Raw genomic sequence first — 18,399 nt, 5'->3', positions numbered from 1 at the left:
CTACCGACTCCTCTCCAGCCTTGCCCCGCCTCCTCTCTCTGCGATTTGTCCCCACCACATTTCCACAGGGCGCTCAAGGTCCGCCAACAACCCCCTTCTGGTAAAACTACCAAAATCACGAATCACTGCTCATCTTCACTCTTTCATTCCTCTTTTTTCCCGCCTTTGGAATAAACTTCCTCACTCTATTCTTTCCCATTCTTCCCTCCAGGCTTTCAAAACAGCTGTTCACCACCACCTCTTATCTTCCCCCATCCAAATCCTCGATCTTTTCTACCCCCGATAATCCACCCAAGCCCACTTCCTTCAATTATCCTGCTTTCCTTACTGAAAGTCCCTGAAATGTCCATCTTCTCTTCGCCATGTTCCCCGTCCCATCCCCATCCCTCTCCCTTCCACAGTTCACCTAATGTGTCTGTTCCCCACTGTTTTGTCCCTTCCACTCCCGCCCCTCTTGTCTCATGCCTCCTTGCTGTGAGTTGTGTGTTAGCTCTCATACGAGCCTCGACCAAGGTATACAAAAAAAAAAAGAGACTCTTGGGACATACTGATTATTTTCATCATTCCATCCATAATTAATTGGCGGAGGTAAATCCAAATTTTGGGTGTCCGCCAGTAACCAAACCATTGCTTGGTAATGAGCCCTGAGAATGTGCTTCTTCAGAGGTGCCTTTGTTGGGGGCAGTTTCTCAGCCTCCGCTTGATTTTTCTTGAACAAGTGCCATCGTAGCTCTCCGACTGTTTTGATACCGAGTCTTGGAGCGAACAATCGGCACACAAATTCTTCTCGACTGTCCATCACTTCGGCGGATGGATAAGCTGTTTGACCCAGCTGAGCAAATGCCTGGTGTATGTTTCCATTTGCTTTTTTGAATTGTTTCCAGCATGTTTGCTTGCCTTTGCTTACGATCTGTCCAGTGGTATCACTGCCAGTGAAAGCGTGGAATCCAATGGGACCAGCAGCATGAGTCGCATCAAGGGATTCATCTCTCGGTTGCAAATTCACCAAGCGCCTTCTCGTACCTGTGCCAACTAGCATAGATACATCACCCAAGAGCGGCAGTTTTTGTAGAGCAAGAATGAACACATCTGTATGAGGAGACATGATATGTGCACTTGAAGCAATTTGGGAAGCGCTCAAGGCATGTTGGATGAGTCGTGTGTCAGCCTCTTCTTGGTTGCTGTCAAGATGATCAACATTCAGGCCATTGGATATGGTGCCATTTTTTTGTTGATACAACAAATGATGTCTTGCTGTCTTTGTATAAGCCAAGAAGTTTCTCTGCCAAATATATCGTTAGTTGGTCTTTGTTTTCAGTGTTGCTCAAGAAGCGTGTCAATGGCATGTTGAACTGTGTGGAACTGTGAAACTGGATTAAATCACAAACTGGTCCAACACGTGGAACATGTCTTTCAATCCAGACAAATCTCACACTCTCACTATGTCTCTTCGAAAGGACCGTTTACAAACCCCCCCCCCCCATCCACTTTCTCAACAATCCTCTGGAAGAAGTCTTTTCTTTCAAGCTTCTAGGTCTCACTATCTGCCATGACCTTTCCTGGGAAAGTCACATTTCCAACCTCGCCTCAAAAGCCAGTCGCCGACTGGGAATCCTCCGTCGTGCTAAGTCCTTCCTCGGCCCTCTTGAGCTCCTGACCACTTACAAAGCTTTTGTCCGTAGCCTGATGGAGTACTGCTCTCCCCTCTGGGCTGGTGCTCCTGCCTCCCACCTTTCTCGGCTTAACGCTGTCGAAACCAGGGCATTTAAGATCATCGGCATCTCCCGCAATGAAGCTGAGTCTTTGGGCCTCTCACTCAATCACCGCAGGTTGGTCGGTGGTCTTTCTGTCTTCTACCGACTCCTCTCCAGCCTTGCCTCCCCTGCTCTCTCTGCGATTTGTCCCCACCACATTTCCACAGGGCGCTCAAGGTCCGCCAACAACCCCCTTCTGGTAAAACTACCAAAATCACGAATCACTGCTCATCTTCACTCTTTCATTCCTCTTTTTTCCCGCCTTTGGAATAAACTTCCTCACTCTATTCTTTCCCATTCTTCCCTCCAGGCTTTCAAAACAGCTGTTCACCACCACCTCTTATCTTCCCCCATCCAAATCCTCGATCTTTTCTACCCCGATAATCCACCCAAGCCCACTTCCTTCATTTCTCCTGCTTTCCTTCCTGAAAGTCCCTGAAATGTCCATCTTCTCTTCGCCATGTTCCCCGTCCCATCCCCATCCCTCTCCCTTCCACAGTTCACCTAATGTGTCTGTTCCCCACTGTTTTGTCCCTTCCACTCCCGCCCCTCTTGTCTCATGCCTCCTTGCTGTGAGTTGTGTGTTTGCTCTCATACGAGCCTTGACCAAGGTATACAAAAAAAAAAAAAAAAAAATCATTGACTTCATATGTACAGCAGTTACTCATCTTCCCTTGCCTTCGGTTTCTAGTTTTTGCCTTCAAGGACTGCTTTATGTTGTCGCAATCAAAGACAACAGGGTAATTCCACCGTAACGGACGTAACATTCAGACGGAACTTATTGGCAGTTCTCAAAAATATTTCATGAAGAACAAGGTTGTCGTTCCAAATGTATTAGTTTATTTTGTGCAGTGAACACAAAGGTGTCAGGAAATGGTAATTATATGAGATTAAGAATTTTTGCCCGAGTGCTACGGTATGATGAATCTTCGTAACGGACGTAACCGTCAAAATACCCGCTTTAGCATGATGATCGTTTTGCTCACAAATTTCTGTGAAGTGTTCTACGACAGAAGACTAAATCTGGTAGAGCAGCTTGGTATAGGTACGTCATTGTATTCCCAGTATTTATTTGAGGAATTAATGATACCGAGGAGGCAGTACCATGGCAAATGTAATGTAACGGACGTAACAACTGAGCGTAATGGACTTAACATCTCTGGACTTTTATTAATAAACGTCCGGAGATGCCACCACAATGTATACAGACACTGCTTGATGAAGCTAATATTGCAAAAATTCAATTATTTCAATTCATGATCTGTCATATGGTTTATAAGGTTTAATGAAAAATGTACTTTCAAAAAATAGCCACCAGGTAACATTTCCCATGGAATTACCCAACATGCACTAAAGTGTAATCTTTGGCTTTGCTTGCTCGTAGTTGATTGAGTCCCCAAACTTATGAAGAATGTTCACCTCGGTCTTACTCAGAGTGGTTTGATGAACTTTCAGACCAATTCCAACGACAAGTGGATTCTCATTGTGATGTCGAAAGCCTGCTTCCTCATGCTTTGGCACATAGGACACCTGACGATCAGACTCGTATGCAAACATTATAGTCTGTGCTATGTTCCGTGTTACTAGTTGAATGGTATGCTCTCTTTGTGTTGACTCAAGTGTTACCATTGGCCCGATTAGGATCCAGCGGATGAATGCCTCCAGCGATTTGGGAACTTGATTTTCATCGAACAGGGAACCTTGAAATTTCCACAGCTGCTTTCGAGCTTCAGCGATGTCCCTTCTTATTACCTTGGCACTTTCGAAGACTGCTTTCATGTTGCTGCTCACATCGCCAGCTGCCTCGTCCAGGTTGTCAATTGCGGCTCTTTTTGTTCGAGACATGTACATCCAATCTGGTTCATTCATATGCGTAGAGCGGAAGAACTCAACATCATCAATATTTTCTACAAGTTTACGCTTCAAACTTCTCCTTGTTTTTCTTGTATCATTTGAATCATTGACTCTGAGGACATTTTGATAAGCTGCTTTGACCTCACCCATGTCCAGGATAGATCCTGATTTCAGCAGGCTGCTCATCAAGTAGAAGAATTCAATGTCTGCTGAAACCTTGGTTATTACTGCTTCGTCTCTGCTCTCTCCTGCTGTACCTGAGTTCGCTGAACGTGCTTCACCCAACAATACAGATGGTATTTGATATCAATCGCATGGGCATCATTTGGATCGATTGCAGCACTCAGATTTACTTTCCACTGCTGGTTATTGCTGTTCTCAACAGCCTTTCTGAGCTATTGCCCGGTGTTGAACTCACTGATCTGGTGGAGTGCTCCTTTCTCTGAAGATCCATTGCAGAAGAAGCCGTTGTTTTCTTGTATTGTTTGGCACCAGATCGCATGTAACGTTCTGTTGATAATGGGTTCTCATGTGGTGGTGGTGGTGGTTGTGTTTTGAGGTTCGTCCTTTCTGGCCGTCCAACTTTCGTTGGTTTAGGTAATTCGTCTGCTTCCAGTGCAGCTTCAGATCTGTTTTTCAGCCGCTCAATATAGATTTTGTGCTCTGCAATTTTATCGCATTCTCGATGCCATGCGACACCTTTCTATGATAGTTCATTTGCCGTCACATCACCAAGCTCTTCTTGGATGGATATGCACTTATTATCCCCATAGAGCGACCGGGTATTCACACTCTGGATAAACAGCTGATATGATTCTGGTCTTGGGTGTTTTACGAGTTTTACAGATGCTTTGCAAATGCAGCATATATTCCAACCTGCCAAAGATGTAGTGCAACTTGATGCTTTTGTGCTGGAACTGGAAGGACTTGGGGATGATTCATCCATAACGATAACTTGAGAACAGTTTATTTCAATGTCCACTCGACGTAAGTTCCTTCACCCACAAAGCTTGGAGGTTAATCTACAACTACATCTACTGCATCAGTCTTTTAGTCTGGACCCTTGACCACTTCTGCTATTATCATAGCTGACCTGAAAGGCAAAAAAATTAACATACTGTTACGGTTCTCGGAACCATATGCATACAACATACAGTTGTCCTGAGACAGTTATGCCATTAGTGTACGTGTAGATAGATCCCTTCCTTGTGTTTAGTGGGAAGACAAGGGTGTGCGTTGCGATGGGCTGAGTTAGGTTTATTAAATCATTTTTCCCCTTTTTATTTTATTCCCTCCTTTTCCTGAGGTAAATTCATCTCGCTTGCCTCGCACCCTCGTTTCGCTGGCCACAGCGTACCACCGTCTCCCCAGCGACTCGTTTCCTGAGGCAAAATCCGCAACGTGCACTCTGGAGTGGACTCACGCTTTAAGCTGCACCACCAGACACGTGCAGCGTGGGCAGGCCAAACTTGCGTTTGGACAATGACGTCGGCTTCGCCATGGCTCCTCCCCGAGCTCCAGGCTGTATAAAGCATGGACATCCGATTGGAATTGTGTGGTTGTCATTGGAATTGTGGCTGGTCGTTGTCGTTGGAATTGTTGTCGTTGTCGTTGGATTAGTGAGAAAGAAGGAAGGTTGTCGTGGATTGAAGGAAGGAAGGAGTTGGTTTTTGAAGGAAGGAAGGAGTTGGTTTTTGAAAGGAAGAAGTCTGTGGTTGTTGTGAAGGTGTTCCTGCCACCTTGCTCTGCCCACGGCTCGCCTCGACGGCCCGACTACTGGTCCCCGCCGACATGACCTCGACCAAGCCTCTGTCTGGTCCTGTCTACTACTCCATTCTCGGCCTTGGACTCTGCTCTTCTCCACTTGGGCTCCTGTTGCAGACACGATTACCACACGTTCGGCAGTGGACCGAACACACGCATCTTTTGTCGGGTACCACACCACGGAGCATCCCTTCCCCCGAAACGCTCAGGTACCAAAAACTGTGAACTCAACTCCCTCCTCCCCCCCCCCCAACCCGGCTGCAAAAAGGGTCCCTTCTCCTTTCATTGGGTTTATTTTGCTCGAGTGTTTGTCTGAGTGTGTGGCGCCTGTCCGTTAGATAAGCCTGTTTAAGATTTTTATTGTTGTGATTGTTGCTTTATTAATCTCGCGTTAAGTCTGCACTGTCTGCTTTTGTAAATTGCCACACCCAACACCTCTCTCATCTTTTCCCTGCATTACATCCCCAATAAACCTTTTGTTGTGCCACATGCTTTTCCTCAACTCGTGTGAATAAATAATTGCAGAAATGTTCCCAGCTCATCCTTGTCTTTTCCTCCATTGGTCCAGCACGGTTCGGATCTGAGTTTAGCCGGGTCTTTATTCCCGATATTCCATTCCTTCCAGCTGGTACGTCCTTGGCAGTGCCGCTCGACTGCATCCGATCCGGAAAGGTAGTCGGTAGTTGGTAGTGATCCGGTTTGGGCGAGGCGTACCGAGGGCGTGGTTCCCTGGTAGTCGAAACCGCGTGGTTAATTAGGTAACTTGATTCTAGACTGGAGGACCCCACGCCACGCGGTTGAGGTATTGGTGTCCATGGTCGGTTAAGTGACCCGCCATGTCACGGAAATATCCGTGAGCAACGGCCTACAATTCCGGGGAGTCTGGTGGGAATCGATGTAACTTCCCCCACCTAGTGGTCGTTCTCCTCCAGACCCCGGCCCGCAACAATACATTGAATGTAGAATTGTACCATGTCATAATGTTTAGAAAAATTTATTATCTTGGTGATGTTGCAGTAATTGATTTAATATAGGCTGCACAGCATCTGAAATTAACAAAAATTCAGATAAGTCACTATGGTTATGTTCAATGTCATTATTGATATTATTATCATATTCTCGGCTGAAATCTGCTCAGTTTGATCTATTACATGCCCAGGTTTAAACCAGAAACAAAAAAGTTGGTAAATTGTTATCATTGAAAAAAGTGCGATTCCAGGGAAGTTTACATATCGGCTTGAAAATAATACTTGAAATGCTCAAAAAAAATTGGCACCATGATTTTTCTGACTCACAGAATCCATGAGAATGAAAAAATATATGGTGCCGAAAATTATCATCTGATGCCCACGGAATTACATAGGCCGCTACACTGATATGTAGAGCGTAACATCCGATGAGTATGAAATTTTTGAGGTTCATCTCAGGATGAATGTTCAGATATATCTTAAAGCCATGTTGGTTCATGAAGACAACTTCAAGAAAACTGTGCTTCCCCATCGTCTCGGGCTGCTCACCTGCATTTATTTTTTTCATTTCTTTATTTTATTTTATTTTATTTATATTTTCATTTACGGACGCTTCACAACATTTCTGTGGTTTTATTTTTTTATTTTATATCCCCCCCCCCTTGAGTGTTTTTAGTGGGTGAACGAGAGGGACATAGGGGGGAGGTGGGGAGAGCGACACTTCACCAAACGTTGCTATTCTGTGCGTGCGTGCGTGCAAGAGGTAAAAATAATAGAGGCAGGTGAGGGCTGGCGGTGGGGTTAGCAAAGAGAATGATGTGTGACGCTAAATTAACGAACACACAAGCAAAAACAAAAACGTTTCAGAACATTTGTACACACAACAACACGACAGAGTTTGTAAAGTAATCCGCTGGCATATCTGGAAAAACTTTGATTTTCCAGTTCCAGAAAATTTGTGGGAAAATGAACCAAAAGCATTCACTGAAAACATTGAAGTACCGCTCATGTAAGACCTTTTGATCCCATCACGTGTGAACATCGAAAACAATGCATTGTGACCAGATATCATATTTTGGCACAAAAAAAGAGAAGAAGGCATTGTTATTGAGGTGTTCGTGCCGGTGATTTTGGACTAACAATGCAGAAATCAAGAAAATGACAAAAATACCAAGATCTCAAGTATGAAGTGAAAAGATCCTGGAAGCTGAAGAATGGCAAAGTTGAACCATTGATAATGAAGATCCTCATGGGAATGATAAAGAAGAACCTCAGAGATATGAAAATCCATCCCTGGGAATATCACAACAAACGAACTAAAGTTGGAAGCCGTCCTGGGCTCAGTAACGATCCTGAAGAGAGCCCTCGGCACAAAACTTTGAAAACAGAAAACTTCACAACTTGGTCCATGAATCGTGTCCCCTTACTGAAATGAAGGGGATACTTGAGCCCACCCTGGGAGGACTCAATTCCATATTCTGAAACCCACATATGTAGATACCAATCAACCACACACACACACTTTGAGACCTGGCAGGTCTGTTTCACCTCCTGAAACTCACCCACATATGGTGGCAGCAGGCAAAAGCAGCAACTTTCAAGTACACACGCACACATGCACACACTTACACACACGTAGTTGGATCCGGAATCAGATCTTCATCAAAATCTAATCAGTTCGTCCTTGTCACACACCCAACGTGTCCACAAAATTTAATCTGGATCTGTCCACAACTTTTTGAGATATTTTGTACACAAACAAAGAGACAAAACCTCCTTCACATTTGGTGGTGGAGTTAAACACGTAATGGGCCCAATATGTTCTCGTGGGTCAGGCACTACGTGGTGGAGGTACGCGCTCGAGCGAGTGCCCTTCTCGTTGCCATATTAGATATGTCACTTATGTCAAGTTAGACGACGTGTACCCATCCCGATGTCTATCAAAATTATCAACTCGTTTGATCTCATTTAAACCATTGTGCCCTTTGTAATCTGTCATATACAGTGCTGTTGAAAGTATACACCCCCTTCAACAATTTTCACCTTTTGTTGCCTTTCAGCCTGGAATTAAATGTATTAAATCAGATGTTTCCCCCCTTCATTTACACATCGTAACCCACAACCTCCAAGTGGAAAAACAAATTCTACCAATTTCAGAAAATTAATTAAAAATACGAAACTGGAATATCTCGGTTGAATGTGTGCACACCCTTATAATACCAATTGTAAATTTGCTCTGATGTAATGAATCACCTTCAAAATCACACTCCAAGTTAATTGGCATCCACCTTTGTGAAATTGTAATGATTCTGATAATTACCTCTGCCACCGAAGGTGAAGGAGGTGATGTTTTCACCCATTTCTGTCTGTTTGTCTGTCTCTGTACCAGATGTCTCAAAAAAGTTGTGGATGGATTCGGATGAAACTTGGTGGACACATTGGGTGTGTGACAAGGAAGAATTGATTCAGTTTTCGTGAATATCCGGATCCGGATCCGATTACTGGAATTATAAAAGTGATTCTTCACCATTGAGAGATAGTGCGAAACTGATTTATAGCATGATATCTCAAAAGGTTGTGGATTGATTCAGACGAAACTTTGAAGACAGGTTGGTTGTGTTGCAAGGACGAATCGATTCCATTTTGGTGAAGATCCAAATCCAGATCTGGATACGAGAATTATTTAATTTACAAAGTGATTCTTCACCCGTTGAGAGATCGAGCCAAAAATGATATTGTACGATATAGCAGGATTTTTCAAAAATGTATTGGGCCCGATATGTTCTCATGGATCAGGCATTACGTGGCGGAGGTATGCACTCTACCGAGTGCTCTTCTAGTTTCAGAATAAAATAGACTGTTCCTGAAAGTTTCCTCTGCTGGGTAGTGGATTTCACAGTAAAGATGAAACCATGAGCACCAAGGAGCTTTCAAAAGACTTCTGGGATAAAGTTGTGGAAAGGTACAGGTCAGGGTATGAGTATAAAAATATTTCAAAGGCTTTGATTATCCCTTGGAGCACACACAAAACGATCGTGAAGAAGTGTAAGGCGTATGGTACCACCAAGACCCTGTCAAGATCAAGCCGTCCCTCCAAACTGGATGACAAAGCAAGGAGGAGACTGATCAGGGAGGCCACAAAGAGGCCAATGGTATCTTTGAAGAGCTACAGGCCTTTATGGCAAAGACTGGTCACTGTGTGCATGTGACCATATCCGAAGCACTCCACAAGTCTGGCCTGCACGTTAGGGTGGCAAGAAGAAAGACATGACAGAAAAATATCCCACATTGAATCCCATTTGAGGCTTGCACAAAAAACTCTCCGGAGATTCTGAAGTCATGCAGCAAAAAGTTCTGTGGTCTTATGAAACCAAGATAGAACTTTTTGGCCGAAATGAAAACTATATTGTTGCGGATTCGCGCCCGCCGGCGTGCGACGGCCACGTAACTCGAATCGCGGCACGTCGCCCACCGGACGGACAATCCAGTCGTGACCCTCTCGGACTAACGCCGGGAACCAGTCACGGGTGGACCTTTCGGTCTCACCGCGATCGAGCCAATCAGCCCCCGCGTGGGATAGGGTTGCTCGCCAAATTCGACCTACCTAAGTACCCACACGGAGGGTAGACTGGGCGGTCGCACCTCGCCGCAGGTCGACTTCGGACACGGGCCACTTAAGCGACCCGTTCCGTACTATCGGGATAACCGAGCGGTGTTATTCGTCGACCTCGACGGTTCGATTAATTATCGGGCGTATTCAGCCCACTACCAACCCTTTACGTAAAGCAAGATGAGGATTCAATGAAAGAAATGACGAAGCGAAGCGGGAAACAGTTCAACACAAAAGCACATTTATTCGCGATGAACGGAAAGCGCACATATACAATTCCACCAAAAGCACACAGAAAAGAAAAACACAATATTACACAAAAAGCAAATATAAAAGAGAAACACAATGCAGAGCTATCCGACTACCGAGCACACGGCAACACTTATACAATTTTACTTCACAGACGGCGCCGACAACACATACCCAAAACCAAGGAAAGAATACCCTCAAGGATGAGGCGGGCCTGAGGCCGAGACCGGGTCGGGCCTACCCGTCTGGTGATGAGACGCGGAGCGGCGATGGTGCCTCAACTCCGCGGGCCTCGCGGGCAGTGTCTGGTAGGGGGTGGGAAAGGGGCCCCCTTGGTCGCACTATCTCAGCGCGGGGGGAAACAGGAGGGGGTTGCTGATGCTCGGGGTATAGAGGATTTTTATTGCCCCGCGACGAGCGTCTCCACCTCGGCCAGGTCGCACTGTCGGCCTCCTTGGGGTGCAGCTCCCTGCACGACGCGAGCACCCCCTCGTCTGCCCTCGCCGCCTCTCCACAGCTCCGTCCCCTCCGTTCCGACTCCAACGCACACGACGACCAGCTCCTTCTTGCCAACTCCACCGCCCGCGAAGTCTTGACTCTCTGTTTCCGACTCTCCTACTCTCCTACTCTCCTCGTCTACTACCCTCCTGACTGACGAACACGGTCCTTTTATCAGCCCCGTAGCTTCGCCCTCTCATCTTTGACCCCCTCCCTTCGACCTTTCACCTCGCTCCCCATTGGCCCGAGAAAAAGTGGGCGTGAAGGCTTTTTGATCCATAAATTTGCATATATCGATCGCCCTGGGGGCGGGGCCAATTCGCCCCTCGCTCACCGATTGGACGGCAAAAAGTGGGCGTGTGTCGTTTTTGATCCGTTTTTGAAGCACAAAATCCGTGATTTTGTACACGCCGCTCGGCGCGCGCCCTGCACGAGTCCAACACCGGTACCCACAGGCGGCGCAAGAACGGTGGCGATGCGACGGTTGCGAGGTGTGACGTGAAGGTCGTGGCGGTTGTGGTGAAGCGGCGTTGTGGTTGGTGGTTGATGTTGTGGTTGTGGTGGTAATCATGGCGGTTGGTCCAAAATAAAGATAGCAAAAGAAAAACGGCTATCCTGAAGAGTCGCAGCACGCATAAATGACATGTATTCCCACTAGACAACGGGTTTGGGCCTAACTACACATGTACTTACCGAGATACCTCACCTAAGGGACCTGAATGGTGGTTTGCGAATTTGCTAACCACAACAATATGTTTGGTGCAAACCCAACACAGCTCATCACTCAAAGAACACCATGCCGACTGTGAAGCATGGTGGTGATGGCATCATGTAATGGGGATGTTTCTCATCAGCAGGGATTGTGGCACTTATCAGGATGGAAAGGAAAATTGATGGAGCAAAATACAGAAAAACATGGAGGAAAACCTGCTGCCCTCTGCAAGAAAGCTGAAATTGGGGCGGAAGGTCATCTTTCAGCATCACAACGACCCGAAGCACGCAGCCAAAGCTCCACTGGAGTGGCTGAGGAACAAGAAGATAAATGTCCTTGAGTGGCCCACTCAGAGCCCTGACCTGAATCTAATCAAAAATCTGTGGCATGACTTAAAGATTTCTGTCCATCAACACTCCCCACACAACTTGACTGAGCTTGAACAGTTTTGTGCAGAAGGTCCAATCAAGTCAGAATTAAAATCAGAAGGTCCAATCAATTAAAATTGTCTATCTGACCTATCTGCTTGAAAAATCAAAAAAATATCTGGAAAAACTATCTGACCCAAGCCCCAAAACCTCAAAATGGGAGACTCACTTCCTCCCCCTCCCATGCAAGCAAATGAAAAATTGAGACTTTCTGATAAAAGCATTTCTTGCTCTCAACATAATCACAGTCCTTTCATTTTTTCATTATACTCAAAGAGCGAACCAACGAATATGTGTCCATGTTCTACTTTTGGGAATAACTTGATTTTCTTCGAACATTCATGTCCTTCGAGTATATTCACAAATAATAACTTGGAACTTGGTTCTTGGTTTAAGTAACTTTGTTGAGCAAAGATGAAATGATAAACTTCTCTTAATGCTGTTGTCTGACCACCTCCTGAGCCACATATCATTTTGAGATTGCAGTAAATTGTTTTTTCATTGTTCAATTGATAACTATCAAAGTTTTCAGTCCATTCAAGGATATTGATTTTTTTTTTCTTTACATCCTCCAACTTGGTTGTAATTAAATTTATCCGCTTATTTGTTTTATCTATTATAAATCAGCAAAAAAGACGGTGGTAGCCCATTAATATCCCCAACCCAATATCTTTACACTTAAATATCTTAACACTTATACTAAAAATCATAAGGGAGACGATTGATTCCATTCTCTAAAATATATATATTTTATCATGAAAAGCTCCTTATGCTTTCTTATTTACCTCTTCTGTACATAATTGATGTTTATAACTTCTTATTGTATTCGCTTTTCTATACTCTTCATTCTTTGAGATTAAACAGTTGTAATAATGCTTAAAGTTTATTGTTTCCTTTATTATATTTTTCTTTATTCCCTTTTGCTTCTTATCACACCTTTCAATGTTATTATTATTGTTATCATTATACTTACAAGCATAAGACTTTGATCTCAATCTTGTAAATTCACTCATAACCTTCCTACCCAATTCATCTTTAAATTTACCAATAACCTATTTATTATTTGATGAAAACAACACATCACCTGACTTATGATTCCCTGTATCATATATATCAATATTGTCAATCATATCCTCATATACACCACTTGTCTTAATTTCAAAAATAAACCATCTGTTTCCATAGATAACAATGATACATTACCCTTATACTTTGGTTTTAAATTATTATTGTAATTGTCATGCATTAACGACTTTGACAAGTCAAGAATTGATGTTCCTGTATAAATAGGTTTATCCATTTCAATACTCTCTTTTTTCAAATGAATAACATAAAAGTTTTCTGAAAACACCTCCGCTCGCTTAAAACTTGGTCTGTTAATTAACTTTTAAGTCTGTTTCCAAGATGTAGCAAGTCTTATGTTTTGCCTATTCTGAACATTTTCCATCGTCTTTCCAAATACAGCATTATTCATTAATTTATAAAAGTCCTTCTCAAAATCTGTTTTGCTTCTGTTCTCCTTTTTGTATTAAAATCAATATAATTCTTTAACCAATGACTGTTTAAATTTCAAAATCCTATGAATTTTCCAAACTCTCAACCCAGCAGATAAATATTGCCCCAAGTTCCTTTGATGCAAAACATTACTTTTTTATCATTTAATGTCATAAGTAGTTTTTCTGTAGATTTACCTTAGATATTAAATGACTGTTGGGAATCACTTCACAATTATTTTCTTGGACTTTATCAGGTGCATTTATTTTTAAGTCTTTATGTTTGTTACGAAGTTCTTCTGGATATTTCAAATCAACTTCAAAATAATATCCAACATCAGCTTCATCCAATTCTTTTTGAGAGCTGATAACAATGTCTTGTAAAACTTTTTCATAATGATTTTCTTTCACCCATTTAAGTTTTCTATCAGGTAAAGATTGAGACATTGCGCACTCGTACAAATTGTTAGGATCATAATACACCAGGTGAGAGTTGTCCTCATTCTTATTATAATCAGGAAGATATTTGTGATTTGCTTTTTCATATTTCTTGGAACATACTTGAGATATTCCTTCTCTTTTAGCCTTCTCTATCATTAAAAGCATATCTATATCACTGATTAATTCCAAATCCTGTTTTGTCATTTTTAACACCGCACTCCAAGCCAAACCCGGGGCTGTGTAATAGTGAGCGGGGTCTAATCCAAAATAATTTTTATTTTGACTGTTCTAAAAGTCTCAAACACCTCAGTCAATCATAATTCTTCAGTTTTAAGATACAAATCGTGATATTCTCCAAGATTCTTTTCATTAAACTTCTCCAAACCTTTTTAGCTTGTGTATAATCTCTGTTGGAAATATGAGTTTAATTCAACTTGCAAGAGAAACTTTCCCTTGAAGGAAGTTGTGTTTCTTTAAACTTCTCAAATGAATCCATATAATCATAGGGATATATTCCCTTTTGTGATAAGAGATCAATCTCTTCTTGATTTGAGAAATGTGATTTAAGATTTGGTAACTTTTTAATATTTGATGCAAAGTTAGATCATGGACTGTCCATAAACTTGTATGTGTCAAGAAATCTGATATGGGTGATGGGGGATGTATGAATTGTTTTTGTGAATGAGATGTATTTTTGATCTGTGTTAGGAATGGCAGAAATATTTCCAGATGTCTTTGAAAGTTCATTTATAAATAGATGTGTGTCATAGTGAGCGTTGTTGTGAAGAAAGACAGGAATAAAGCTTGGGGGCTTGTAATTAAGATTACAACGTGAATGAGGACTCCAAGCCTCATATTTCATTGACTTTATGTTAATACATATTTACCAGTAAGTTTACAGTGATCCCTAACTTTGACAACTCCCTGAACTCACTCGTGAGCTGTTGCCTTTGAAATCTCACTGAACACAGACTTACCGGGATAACTGATGTAAGGAACCAATATGGTGTTCTGCGAATTTCCACAGCCGAAACAATATGAAAGAAGTTGAGAAATCTCTTACAGGGATATGTTTTATTTGTTCTTTTGAATACTTGTGAGGTGATTTTTGTTATGACTCTTCACCCGGCCGAGTAATGACAGAATCGAATGAGGGTTCTCGAATGATACGATTTATTTCAGAAGATGGCACTACGCATGCAGAATGCAGCCCAAAGGCCCTTCAGTCAGGTGCCCCCGGACCACATTGAGATTTTTACTTCAAAACAGTTGTATATATAATCACACAAAAGCAAAACTGGGTGTGGACTATAAGTGTGTGCTAAGGGATAAAGAAATAAAGAAATAAATGTGGCCGTGGGCTTCTTTCCCCCCTCCCTAGGGGCCCTCAGGGAAGTTGAATCAGTCACTCCTCAGATTCGCAACCCAACAGTTCATCTTGCAAACTAATAACTTTCTAAGACTCCTACACCCCTACACTGGCACCTGCTGATAGCAAAGGCGAAACTCTGGTGATGACTAAGAACAGGAATGTGTGGGATATCAGCATACACAGTTTTCCCAAGGACATGCTGTTGTGCAGCTGCAGAGCCATAAAGGGTTATCAAAGACATAGTGAAAACAGCATGATACATTTAAAGCAACATTTTAAAGCAAGGTTTGAATCCTGACAGCTGATTAATATACAACTATTGACTATTGATTATTCAATTATGGCTCAAATATGACCACCTAGCATATCATCATCATAACAGTTCCCTCCTTGGTCATATTTGACCATACCCAGCCATACCTGATACTCACCAACCGAGTGGATCCCTATTTGGTTCCGTATGGCTGTAGCAGCTACCCCTAGGCTGTATGGCTGTAGCAGCTACCATGGCTGTAGCAGCTACCCCTAGGCCCCCGTGCCTGCCAAACGGGATTTGATATGATATGTCAACGGGAACAAGCACAGACCCTGGATATCGTCATAGAAAATAAATGTATAATGATGATACAAAAGCAGGTAATAGTTTTACTATGGCAGTAACTCTTTGAGGTATATTTGGATTTTGTGATCATGACAAAGTTCTGTATGGTCTTCAAATTAGATTTCAACTGCAAAGGAATGATAATGAAAATAGATTGCTTTTTGGCATTGCTAATGCTTTTGCTGCTCAGAATAAACTTATTGATGAAATTAGTTGGTATATTGGTGAATATACTCCTAATCTTAAAACAGAAGAGATGTTGAATGGAAGACTTAACTCAAAGAAACCACTCGATGGATCAAACCTTAAAAGTAGATGCAACATTTTAAAGCAAGGTTTGAATCCTGACTGAATCAAAATCAAATCCTGACTTGAATCCTGGTTTGAATTAAACTGAATCAAACCACTTACACGTGGAATTTTCGTGTTCTGGAAGGAAAGCCACTATATCTGTGGCTCATTTTTTAAAAAACCAGATGGTGATACTGCTACTGATAAGAATAATGCATTGAGTGATAATGCTAAGGTGAAACAACTTCGTGTTTCTCGAGATGGAACATTTTATCCACGAGATAGATTGAAAATTAATTGGGAAAAAATTGATTATGCTGAAGCATACAAGTCTTACCAAAAGGTGTGTGAAAGCAATGGAAATAAAGAACCTATTTTGGATATGACAGCATTTAAAAGTTTGTATACAATCTGTACGATTGACCTGAGTGCTGAAAAGGAAACTATAAAGTCTAATCAAGTGGATACTTCCCTATACATTGAAAAAGGAGAGAGTGAAGAAGTTGATACATATTGTTTGCTTTTGGAAGAAACAGAATTACAGATTAATACAGTGTCATGATTAGTCTCATAATTTTTTGAAAAATAAATGAGTAGTCAAGTGCCAACTGGGGTTGAGGTTAACCAAATCAATCTTCATAAACAATCATTTTGTATTCAAAATCAAAAGCCTTGTATGATTAACGTTAATACAATTCAGAGAAAAGGAGCAGAAAGAATTGATGTTTTGCTCACAAGAGAACAGGTGAAAATCTTGAACAATACTGGCTCACTTCAAAATTAAAATGTCAAAACCAATGTTGAAGAAATATTCAATAAGAGAGACGAGGGGAGGATTTATCCCATTTCTAATTCCTTTATTTTCTGGTTTAAGTGTGGCTGGAGCATTGACGGGTGGTATTTCAGCAGCGGTGAAAACTGCCAACGAAGGGAAAGCTCAACTCTGGGCTCAAAAATAATTGGAAAGACATAACAAAGAGTTGGAGAAACAAATTCTTGGAAGTGGTGTTATTGTAGATTTTGCTGAAAAACTTGAATGCCTTCCTGACAAAGCAAGATTGTTGGTTGGAGATATGCTTTCTTCTTTTGCACAAGCAGGTGTAAAAGTAACTGCAAGGGGTCATAGATTCTATCTTTCTCATCAATAAATGAGCATTGATGAGTGGTTTAAAGAATTTGGAAAAAATACAACATCAAATTTAGAACTTGTTAAACATAGTAAGCAATTAAAAAATGATAAGCTGGTTATTTGTATGATAGATGATTTAACAAACTTGTCTAACAATACAAAGAATATTATTATGAATTTAGAAGATAATAATGGAAATGGTTCTCATTGGGTTTGTATTTTTAATCGTCAAGCCAAATATTAATTTGATAGTTATGGTCTTCCACCACCTGTTGAAGTAATAAAATTCTTACAGAATGGTGTTTATCAAACATTTCAAGTCCAAGAATTAAATTCCAAGTGTTGTGGTCAATTATGTCTTTATGTGTTATTTCAACTCAACAGAAATCATTTTTTTCAACTCAGAAATGACATGTTAAATCTAATATAAATGACATGTTGGAAAAGATGGTTCTATCTTTGATTTATCAAAGTATTACACAAAGGCACAGGCTGAACGACAGAAATATAGTAGAGCAAAAAATAGTAATATGAAAAATGCTTATAAATTAATAAATTATCCAAGCCCTCCTGACGCGAATGACTTGGTGAGATGAAGTGATTTATCACAATATATATCCTGAGATAAAACAGCACATTTTGTGAAAGAGGTAGAATTTACAACCACAACACCTGGTTCAACAAACCATACACCTTTCCTTCTTAAATTCAATTATCTGCTTCGTGTTGAATTTTATAAAGAAGGAAGTATTGTTAATATGAGAATGGAGAAATGGGGGTATAGTATTGTGTGATTTAGGATACTAGTGCGTGCTTGCCCGTACGTGCCTTGCCGTACGTGCAAAAAAAAAAAAACTTGCAAACCGCGTGCCAGAAACAACAACCACCCAGGCCGTTCCTTCGCTCTCGCGTGGCCGTACGTGCGTGGCCGTACGTGGGAAAAGAAACACTATTTCAAACCGTGTGCCAGAGACAACAACCATACAGGCCGTTCCTTTGCTCTCGCGTGCCCGTAGTGCATGGCCGTACGTGCAAAAAAACAACAACAACTTTCAAACAACTGCACAGGCCGTTCTTTCGCTCTCGTAAACGACGACTGGATTGGGGCATTGTGTTTATCTATAAATGCGCATAAAAAATCGAGAAATTATTAGAATACAGTAAGTCATCACTATCCGGAAGTCCATAAGTTGTAACCCATAATGGGGAACGCGCTCTAACTTGGCCATAACTTG

The 18,399-nt window shown here is 41.9% G+C and overlaps 1 protein-coding gene across 19 annotated transcripts in view; it reads left to right on the top strand.

The window, feature by feature from the left end:
• The window catches only part of LOC147029186 (protein FAM200C-like), a 297,542-nt gene that overhangs the window by 108,766 nt on the left and 170,377 nt on the right, over positions 1-18,399 (top strand). Inside the window, exon 2 of one of the 19 annotated variants that reach the window (XM_085876330.1) lies at positions 11,552-11,663. The exons of 17 other annotated variants lie outside the window; for them this stretch is intronic. In XM_085876330.1, coding sequence (XP_085732456.1) covers positions 11,613-11,663 — 51 coding nt within the window. In that variant the 5' untranslated portion in view covers positions 11,552-11,612. The remainder of the gene's footprint in view (positions 1-11,551; positions 11,664-18,399) is intronic. One more of the 19 variants, XM_085876331.1, reaches the window with a different exon arrangement.

Source organism: Eptatretus burgeri, chromosome 4 (assembly GCF_056783735.1).
Source record: "Eptatretus burgeri isolate ZD-2024b chromosome 4, Ebu_testis_v1, whole genome shotgun sequence".
Lineage (NCBI taxonomy): Eukaryota > Metazoa > Chordata > Myxini > Myxiniformes > Myxinidae > Eptatretus > Eptatretus burgeri.
Note: the sequence above shows the minus strand (reverse complement) of the source record. Positions and strands in the feature narration are given on the sequence as shown.